Source organism: Leuresthes tenuis, unplaced genomic scaffold (assembly GCF_036924035.1).
Source record: "Leuresthes tenuis unplaced genomic scaffold, fLeuTen1.0.hap1 SCAF_5, whole genome shotgun sequence".
NCBI classification, from domain to species: Eukaryota; Metazoa; Chordata; class Actinopteri; order Atheriniformes; family Atherinopsidae; genus Leuresthes; species Leuresthes tenuis.
In genome coordinates this window covers 17,701,869-17,712,415 of record NW_027325359.1, presented here as the reverse complement: position 1 = coordinate 17,712,415, position 10,547 = coordinate 17,701,869, and the positions used below count along the sequence as shown (strand labels likewise).

Sequence of the window (10,547 nt, the reverse complement as noted above, 5' to 3'; positions counted from 1 at the left end):
AAATTTCACTTAATTTTGAGCTATAGAAGTCAAGTAAGAAATTGTAAAACGTATGAAACTCAGCTAAGTTGGAAAATGACTACTTCATTTTTCATAAAACATACTATATATATATATATGTATGTTTATATAAAAACAATTTTTTTGTTGATAAATTTCATATACAGTTCAAGGTTTAGAAGTAGCGATACAGGCTAACAATTACCCGGAACCATAGTCTCGCTTCCCAGTAGTGAGTGAGTAGGACTTGTTTTTATGTAGCACAGTCGATATGGCTGTCAAAAAGGCACTCTAGTTAATGTAAAGTTGCCTCTTTTAGCAGTGTTTTCGGTAAGTAATGAACATTTAGGTTCAGCTTCGTCACTTGTTGTTGTGATACATTCTTACGTTCATAAGGTGTTTATAATTGCATCTGTAAGTAGATTTACACCTTCGTTTGACGTTACTAAAAGGCTACGTAATAGCCAGTTGTACCTCTTCAGTTTGACTTGCTAGTTGATTAGTTCAACTACCCGGAGAGAACCCACGCATACACGGGGAGAACGTGCATACTCAAATGTAGACATAACGTTAAAAATGTGAAAAGCACAAAAGCCAAATGAAATCCCTCTTAGTATACAAAGTCGAACAAAAAAAGACTCTGAAAAGCATGCTAACCCATTTTCCTCCACACCAGAGGAAAGAAACCCATATTCTTGCAGAGAGCCATGCACTATATAAATAGGGAATGTGTTTTCAGGGAGATTCAGTTGGAGTTGGGTGCTGTTTATTGTCTTACGATGTAGCATTTCTTTTAATCTTGATGGTCCACTGCTGCTTGTTTCTAACATCACAGATCGGATGATGTCAGATAAGCGTCAACGTGCGAGAGTCCAGGGCTCCTGGGCCAAACAACAGCCAAAACACCCAGGTCGAACAGGTAATTTAAGCTGTAATTCATATTGTGAAATAGGCATGCCTATTACCAAATTAGAATGCCATTTAGATATTTACTTATTCATTGCCTGGATGCTAATCCAATACTGAGGAACACATTTAATTAAGTCCAAAAAACCTGTGCAATAACCCGGAAATGTTGTTTTCCTGGGGTTTTTTTTTATTTTTTATTTTCTTAGCAGGTACAGTACCAAACATCAATCAACCCAAAAATGCCAACACAGCCTCTGGTTCTTGGGGATTTGGCAACCAGAAGACATCTACAGATTTTGAGTTTCACCAGCCCACCAAGGTAAACGGTAGAACATTTAATTCTGAGGACATTTGTATTTTGCATCATTATAAAAAAACAAAATAAGCATACTTCTAAATCTTTCTCAGTATTTGTATTTCATTCATTGCAGTGTGTCAGAGACGTTCCAACAGAGAAGGTTATAGAGTAAGTTATACAATACAAACTTCTCTAGAAATTTTCAGAAAATATAGTTTTGTGTTTTATCGTGTCTGCTCTTTGTAGTGTAACCTGATTTATTAGTACACAAAGGTTGCCAAACATGCACAATTTTGCTCTTGACAGGCTGGCAGGTGATTACGAGATCAGCCATGGGCCATCAGGGATGTCCCGGTAAGTCCAATTCGGCGAAGAACAAATCCTTTCAGTTGAAAGAGAAGATGATGCATTAAATCAAATGGAAAGATGAGATTTAGCAGTGCTTGTAGTTATGCTGGAAAAGCATAGCAGCAAACCAACATGTTTCCTTGAGATGAAACATTTTGGTAGTTAATTTTTAATTCCAGTAGATGGCAGTGATAACACGAGCAATGAGCTCCCATGTTTCCTGCAGGGTCACATAGGAGAGAGTCATGTTTTTAAAGATGATCTTGGTTTTTTGTTTTCTATTACGTGTTGTCCAATAATATTTGTTGGATTTATTTAAATACATTTTTTGCATTAATTGCCACAAAAACACTTTGATCAGAAAATACATTTTGATAGTAAAACTAATCTGTGATCATGACCGGATTTATCATGTATGTTAGAAGTTTAGTAATGACAAGTTGAACACCACCACCGTCATTATTTATTTAAACTATTATTTATTTATAAAAACTAAGCCAAAATGCAGAAGCACTGGGGAAAAATTAATTGCACCCTTTCAGAGCCCCCAGACGACATGTCGAAGTGTTCTCGAGCAAAACTAAAATTTTAAAGTTCATGACAGTAGCATTAGAAAAGAACTGAACAAGTGTCACTTGTTTGATGGGGTTGCAGGAAAAAGCCTCTTCTCTCTAAAAAGAACATGGCAGCACAGCTTAGGTTTGCATCTGAACAAACCACAAGACTTCTGGAACAATGTTCTTTGGACAGATGAGACCAAAGTGGAGATGTTTGGTCATAATTCACAGCAGTACGTTTGGTGGAAACCAAACACAGCATATGAATCTGCAAGCCTTTGAATCATGGGGTGTACTTAGTTTTTTACATGCTGCTTTTGCATTTTACCTTCGTTTTTTGATAATAATGGCACAGTGTAATATATTATATGTTGTTACTCATCGGAGGTTGTACTTATCTGATTTCAAGATCTGCTAAGGATCGACTGTTTTTTCTTTAATCTCCTGTTGTGTTAAACATTATGGTTAGAACATTATGATTATGAAAGAGGGTGCACTGCCTTTTTCACATGACTGTATGTTTCTGAATCGACCATTTATTTATTGTTATGCTTTTATACTTCTCTTATGAACAAGATTTGGGTGTCTACATTTTTTATTTAGTTATATAACCTCTGGTTATGTATAATTAGGATTATGTATACTGATAACTCAAATTAGGCATGAATATTGAATATATCGGTCTTACTTTTCTGGACTGCTTAGTACGTCTTTGTGTTTCATGTCTTTTCATCCATCCAGACTGCGTCTGCTGCCTGGCTTTCTTCCCAGAGAAGAGGCTGACTGGATGTTCAGTAAGCTGCTAGTAGAGCTGCCTTGGTCCCAGAAGACCAACTACAGACAGGGTGGGTACCAGGGTCTTAACAATAAGCCATGTAGAAAGGGTGTAATGTAAACTTGTGTATAAACCAGAAGGTGAAGAATTGTGTTGTTGTTGGTCTTTTACCAAGATGGTGGAGGCTTTGAGTCTTGCTAAAAGACTCCTGTTTTGCACAGGAGCCAGTTTTGTATTGATTTGTAGAAGTTAGTACTCTATATTTTCAGAAACTTTGCAAATAATCCCAAAGCAACTGAAGCCGTACGTATTGCACTGTGGGAATTTATACGTCAGCTTTACTTTGCAAACCCTTGACACTGTCGGTTTAAAGGAAGGAAAAATCCCACATTGTGCTCAGAGTAGATGCAGTGATCATGTTTAGATGAAGCCACACTTTGTCTCGGATTTCGCCTTTTTGCTCAGCTGGCTCTCGTCCATCTTGTGTGCTATTCTGCGACAGCTCCGTAGCTGATAAACAGCATGATGTAGACAAGGGGCTACAATTTGTAATCACTGCCCACAGAGACAGGTTGTGTAATACTTTCCTCATCATTCCTCAGAGTTTGTCAACAAAGTCACGTGACATTTGGGTGAAAGGAAATGCAAAGAAGTGGAAAACAGACTCTTCAACTTGTTCCCTGTTCCACATCATTTATCTTGCCCTGCTTAAAAACACCCTTTTAATACAATGACTCAGTTTTTCCAACCACTTGGTCTCAGGGCTCTAAACTCTTTGGTTTAAGGTTTTGTAAAGCTTTTCCATGTGATAACATCTTTTTATGGAGAGAGTAAAGCTTTTGAGTGTTGATAAATGACTAAACTTATTTAGAAATATTAGCTCCACAAGCCCAGAATAATTCAGCCCTATTATTAGTGATGGCCAGTCAAACTATTTGCTTTGGTTTCACTGTGTTCCCACCCCAGAGGGCTGACCAAAATACTCTTAATGGCTGAGAATTGGTTCTTGGAAATGCGACTGTTGTTGCCACAGAAAGAGATACATCCAGACCAACAGAGATAGAGACAAATTCAATTTAGATGTTTACGTTATCTTCTGCTGGAAGTAGACTACTGACAAAACAGGTGATTATTGGATCTGTGTTCACACTGGGAAGGAAAACATTGATGTGAAATTTGCCAGTTTTTTGCCCAGAAATCACCGTCTAGTTACTGCTGCAATATAGTGACTGATGCTTGCTTTTCTTCTGACAGTAAACTGCTGTTCTCTGTGACAAATTTACCAGGAATTAAATAAAAACTAACATGTATGAACTTTTTCCAACAAAGTTTAATTGAAGTAATTAGACTGTAAGTCTTAGGTATTCAAAAAACAGAGATTTGGTCCCGATAAGTACAGCGACGGGTTTTTTGTCTGATATCAAACAAGAATCTTTTGGGAAATCTGTATTTTTTTTTTTTCGCACTTTAATATTTTGTGTGCATGTGGGCCTTTGTTCTAGATGAGGCATATGAAGAGCCCAGGCTGACCTGCTGGTATGGGGAGTTGCCATACACGTATGCTCGCTCCACTATGCCTGCCAACGCACAGGTTAGATAACTGCATCATGACTCAAAGGAGCATATTGTCACACAGCATCTTCCACACATGTTCATTTTACATAGTGTTTTTCCTTTTCTTTGTTTTGTAATTATTTTTTCTATGATGGTTTTTCTTTTTGAGCTTTTTCTTTTTGTTTCATTTATATCTGTTTAGTTTACATTAATTCCTGGATTTGTTTCTTTTTCTTTTTTTCTTTTTGTTTCCCCTCTCATAGTGGCATGAATTGCTGGTAACAGTCCGCGCGGCAGTGGAGCAGATAAGCGGATGCACCTTCAACTCCCTGCTGTGCAACTTGTATCGCGATGGGCACGACAGCATCGGCTGGCACAGTGACGATGAGGCCTCCTTGGGTGCCAAACCAACCATTGCCTCCCTCAGTCTGGGTGACACCAGAGTGTTCAGCCTGCGCAAGCAGCCTCCGCCAGTGAGATGATGGCTGAGTGCCAAAGCTAGTTCACCTGGCTCAGAATAGCTTGTTTGTCTGTTCTTTGTGGCTACAGTGCAGTCCAACAACACTGTTAACTAGATAAGCACAAGATAGTTTAACTATATTATGCCTCTGAGCACTTCATGTCAGAACATCTTTATAGTTGCCGATCCTTTCCGTGCTGTTTTAAATTTGAAACAAGCAAGAGCTTAATTTATGTTTTGCTTCTATTAGTCTTAAATCCTGTTTTCTTTAAAATAGTCTCATATTGTATTCCCTCAGACACTTTTATCTGATGTTATTCTGTTTGTGTTAACCGAGATGGGTAAAAAAAAAGAGTTTGCACACAGTCAACAAAGATATGCTTTCACTACACTTCACTATTTGTCAACTACTATTCAGATTTTAATACAAATTAAAGTGAGGCTGTGGCATGTGTTTAGTTTCAGGGAAATATTTGAAGGCGCCAGCGTGTGCATGAGATGTTTTTGTATTTTATTGTGATCTTGTTAGAGGATTGGCTTTTCTTACTGTATTTTTAGGATTGTTTGTATCTAAATCTGACCAATAAGCTGTGTTGTGTATTGTCAGAGTACAGCTTAACAAGTGCGTGTGCTTTGCTAGGAAGAGAATGGCGACTACACTTACGTGGAGCGGATTCGGGTTCTGTTGAGTCATGGGACGCTTCTGCTGATGGAAGGAGCTACACAGGATGATTGGCAGGTATGTTTCAATAGTCAAATCCAGTGCAAATGGCCATAAAGGCAGAAGGCCACGCATTAACAATACCATCCCATGTATAAAGCTCACTTATCATTATTTCAATAACGCAAACATTCTTCAATATATGAAAATATAAGAACCACTTTCTTTTTTTTTTTTTTCCCAAAAACTCTCAGGATATGTACTACTTCAAGCTTCGCGCAATTCATGTGTTATTAGGAGACAAATTACACCGTAAAAATAATTGTATCTCATTATTATGCTACAGTTGCAGACAAGATATACCCCAATGAGTTATAACAACAACAGATTGTATACATAATAGTACTGACAGTTTGTCATTCTCTTTTTTTTTTTGGTATCACTCTGTTTTGTTGAACAGTAGTTGTTTTAAGCCTCATTTTAGTTCTGACATTTACCTGAAAAAAAAAACTGTGCTCTCAACCGTCCTTGACAGTTATTAAATGGTCATCTTCACACAAACAGTAACCGCATGTAACTTTGAGGTGGCGCACAGTCGTGAACTAAAATTCTCATCTCACCCGTGTGATATAAGAGTGTTTGTGCTTCTCACTAACACGCTTAAGAGGATAGAACTGCCATTTAAAAAAAAAAAGGGTTTATATGAGTGGAGAGACGTGAGTTTGTTGAAAATAATTGGGTCACCTTCAGAAATGTGAATATTTTCTATTACAGTCATTTGAATTTCATTATGACAAAAACCTCATCCGTTGGAAGGACAGACAAAAGCTTAATTTATCTAAAAAAACAAGTTATATTATTAAAGATAACTTGTTTTAACAAAAAGGGCAAAGGATGCTTAACCAAACTGCTGTGCAAAAGAACAACACTATTTGTCATAAAAAAAAAAAACATGTTCCAAAGTAGGTTTATTTTACTGAGTTTAGAAGCAAAAAATTGACATCATAACATGATCTCATACTCAGTCATGTTTGAAACTGAACTCTTTAGAACTAAATCGAAAGTCGGCATTTGATGGAGTCATTTGCACATTCATTCTAATCTAAATTATATTCGACTAATCTAAATTAGTGTAATTTGTTCACAGAAAATTGGGAGTATTAAACATCATTCACCCAAAATATATCGGCCCATAAGTAGAGCCTTGGGGAACTCCATCTAGTGTTGCTTGTAAAGCGATGAGCATCAATCAGTCTGTGCTCTTGATTTATTTAACATTAGTGTATATCACAATCCGCAAATATCAGAAATGAGTTACCAGAGCTGCAGTCTTCCTTCAAGTCCGCTATTTTCACATTCTAAAATGTAAGTGAAGTTGTAGAATGACAGACTAAAGGGCGGAGGAATAAAGCAGGAGAGAAATGAGGAGACAGTGAAAGAGGTTTGAGCTTAGAAGGAAAACAGGATAAGGTCACAGGTGTTTTATGATGACACCTCCCCGAGTATCTCAACAAAGGTTTCATTGCGCTCTTACGACCTCTCCAGTGATAGAAGATCACTCGAGCCATTAATCCTCTCTCTGTTATTGCAAGTCAGCCTAACAAAACTGTCTGGCTCAGGCAGAGAGGATTGAAAATTAATCCTAAATATGTAACAGAAACTGTCAGTCCTGATCATTAAAAGACTTTAATTTCTTTGAAAATCAATTAATGGTGATTTCTACCTTTTCTTGGCTCTTAAATTTGAAAATGATGTGGTTAAGCAAACTTTTCCCCTCCTTTAGTTGATAGAGGAGAATTTGTGTGTGCGTGTGTGTGTGTTTTATCCATAAGAACTGATTTTCCCCTAAAAAACATAGACCAAATGGATCACATTTCTGAAAAAAGTTAAAGTTTCAGTCATTTGTTGCACCTGTGTCACTGTGGGTCCTTATAGGTTTAGGGCTGTAGATGCACAAATTAAAATGAGTCATTATTCTTCTATTCAAAAGGTTCAGACATGAACAAACTGAACTTGATTAAGTTGTGCCAAATGGTTAGAAAATAAAGGTTTTATTTCATTTTATTTTTTACTAAAAAATGTATTTGTTAACATGTAAAATGGTCTTTTTTGTGTTGATAGATTGTAGCTTGTAGTTTGTAAATAAAATAAATATATCTTACCCTTAGTTTCTTATCTGTAATTGTTGAGTGTTGCCCATTTGCAGAAAGTTGTCCATTATATTTATTGTCTTTTAGCAAGGCTCTAAGCCTCCACCATCTTGGTAAAGGACCAACATGTACCCATCTCTTTATCTTCACCAGCATCAAGTGGCCAAAGAGTACCATGACAGGGGCCCACGCATCAACTTGACCTTCAGAACCATCCACCCGGAGCCTGAGGGCCACAGGCCAGGCACTAAAATGCGATTCACAGGCAAACAACCATAGAATCCCCTCATAGTCAGGTACTAAAGGAAGAGGAGACTGTGTTCTTATTCTGCTTGCAAAGAATTCCAGCTGTTTGAAAGACATCAAACAAACACATCAGTAAGTCAGTCTCCAGTTTAAATACCAGCTGCCTCAGTGTTTTCAAAGAAGCTAAGCAGAAGAAGTTTCCATTGTGAACTTTGGATCATACGCTCAAACTGTCATGTTAATTTAATTTATTCACCACAGACATTTGTTTATATCGCATCACTGGAGTGATGTCTTCAACTTGTCTCTTTGTATCTAAAATCTGAGGATTCACATTCATTTGTGGCGCTTGTTCCAGAGCCGGCTATAAAGCCCTGGCAGGGGAAGTTTACTGTTCCTACTCCTTACTTTTTTTTTTTTGTTAAACTTTAATTTAAACTACAGTTATTTTAAGCTGGCTGTTTTGAGTGAAAACTAAATGTCTGCACCAATAACACTGCTTTATCAATATTTCCATCCTATGGGAATGTACAGCAGACTGTTCACTGTTTTGTGTAAAATGTAAATGATTATCAGCTTAATCTAACATGGAGAGCAGTTTGGAGGGGAGTGTGGATGCTTTAAAAAAATGTGAGAAGGTTAAGTGGCCACTTGGGTCAGTAACAGAGCTGGAGTTCATTTTTCTTTTTGAATAATATTTGTTTATGCTGTCCTTTTCAAGAGAGGGTTCTTCTAGTAGCATGGAGTGAAATGTTCACTCAAAAGTAGAGAAAAAGTACAAAGACTTGTATTACTAGTTGTCTTTGCTTGATGAATAATTATAAAATATTATTTGTGAAATAATTCTGCCTGCTGAGTTCATTTGTATTATATGATTTCCTCTTAACTTGTTTACCATATTATTCAAAGGACCTTTTAGTTGTTTATTTTCCTCAATTTCATTATGTCCTTAACTTGTGGATTGTATCTAAATATATTTTCCCTATAAGACATTTTAATTACTGCTAGGTTGATGTAACTGTGCATATTTGCTAATCATTTGTGTCCAGTGCAGGTGTGTTTTCCACAGTCAGGCTTGTTAACTGGGGTCTGCAGTAGTGAAGCAAACAGGCGCATGATTGAGAAGTTTGAGACAGAAGATTTAACAACCAGAAAAAAAATGGTTAAATTATCCAGTGATAAGCTGTTGCTAATGACACATTTAGGAGTCATGTAGCAAAATAATCTACACTTCATTTTGATAAATCAAACATACTGGGTGTCTGTTTCTACATGCTTTGTATTGAGAAAACTGATGGTGGCCTTGTTCACTTTCGTGCTGTCGTCCAAAGACAAATATCCACCATTTCCCATGCAAATAACCAGTTCTGTATTATTTTTAACTGGGAGGCAAGTAAAACATACGTGTGTCTGGTCTGCTGCAACTATTAATTCTTCTAGGTGGGTTTTTAAGCTCTTCCACGTGGCCCCGATCCCCTCCAAATGTCTGAGCGTCATCTATAGCTTATGATACATAACAATTGAAAGCATCTGTTTTTGGCAGAATTGTCCTTGAAGGGTAAAAATTCCACCTGGGACCAACGGGTTCAAATATAACAGGATTTGGTAAGAAGTTTGTCATGTAAATAGACTGAAATCTGAGTGTGCTGTTTGCAAAATACAGTGAACAGAAAGCAAATGTGCTCCACAACGTCTGAGATTTGGGAAATGATGTAACCTTTGTTGTAATCATACTGAAAAGATGTTATAAGTTGGTAGATCGAAAGTTCTTTGTCCCCTTATTGTGTTGTTTTTCAAATAACTTTTTTTAAACTTAGGATGTATAAAAGGTGACAAAAAATTAGACTTAAGTTCAATTAACCCTATACAACCCTACAAAGATGACACAAAAATGTTGAAACTGCAAACATTTATTTATTTATTTAAAATAGGGTTCCATTTTGGGGATATGCCAGAAACTGCTGTGAAACCTTTGCAGATGGTCCAGAACGCGGTGGCGCGTCACCCCTCTGTTCGTTGAGTTCCACTGGCTACCCTTAGCCGCCCGCATCAAATTCAAGTCACTGATGTTAGCCTACAAAGTGCTTAATGAAACTGCTCCCATCTACTTGAATGCTCTCGCAAAGACTTATGTCACGACTCGGTCACTCCAGTCGTCAAAGGATTGTTGTCTAGCAGTGTCTACACCACGCTCAAGACAATCCTGACTCTTTTCATGTGTCATTCCACGATGGTGGAATTACCTACCGAACGCTACAAGAACAGGGGCGTCCCTGTCTATCTTCAAGAAACTCTTGAAGTGCCAGCTCTTCAGAGAGCATCTCCTATCCTAACACTTACCCTGTATTTCCCTACCCCCTCTACGGCACTTTCTCTTTCTGTACTTCCCTCTATGCCTGCACTCTATCTCTACACTGTCACCCCTGTCACCTCTGACAGAGCCTGACTTTTCCTTCTATGTAGCTTACTGTTAGCTTTGACGTTAGCTGTAATGTTCTAGCGTCATTTGTAAGTCGCCTTGGATAAAAGCGTCTGCTAAATGCATAAACATAAACAGTTGCCCTGATCAAAAAATGTTTTCGAAAACAG

General features: G+C 37.5%; 1 protein-coding gene across 2 annotated transcripts; it reads left to right on the top strand.

The window, feature by feature from the left end:
* The first annotated feature begins 257 nt into the window (after positions 1-257).
* alkbh3 (alkB homolog 3, alpha-ketoglutarate dependent dioxygenase) lies at positions 258-8,678 on the top strand. 2 transcript variants are annotated; one of them, XM_072386344.1, is made up of 10 exons: positions 258-330; positions 836-919; positions 1,119-1,228; positions 1,341-1,375; positions 1,514-1,561; positions 2,854-2,957; positions 4,390-4,478; positions 4,705-4,914; positions 5,542-5,640; positions 7,866-8,678. In XM_072386344.1, the coding sequence occupies exons 2-10, from the start codon at positions 841-843 to the stop codon at positions 7,989-7,991; spliced, it is 900 nt and encodes a 299-aa protein (XP_072242445.1). In that variant the 5' UTR covers positions 258-330; positions 836-840; the 3' UTR covers positions 7,992-8,678. The 2 variants fall into 2 exon arrangements, with proteins under 2 accessions (XP_072242445.1, XP_072242444.1); XM_072386343.1 differs by having other exon boundaries at positions 1,116-1,228.
* Positions 8,679-10,547: the final 1,869 nt, after the last annotated feature.

What these genes read in the sequence shown, in the direction of transcription:
- alkbh3 (XM_072386343.1), top strand. Translation starts at nt 841, where the DNA reads ATGATGTCAGATAAGCGTCAACGTGCGAGAGTCCAGGGCTCCTGGGCC. An exon ending in GGGCCATCAGGGATGTCCCG is followed by an intron (nt 1,562 to 2,853) that starts GTAAGTCCAATT and finishes TCATCCATCCAG; the next exon opens with ACTGCGTCTGCTGCCTGGCT. An exon ending in GAAGACCAACTACAGACAGG is followed by an intron (nt 2,958 to 4,389) that starts GTGGGTACCAGG and finishes CCTTTGTTCTAG; the next exon opens with ATGAGGCATATGAAGAGCCC.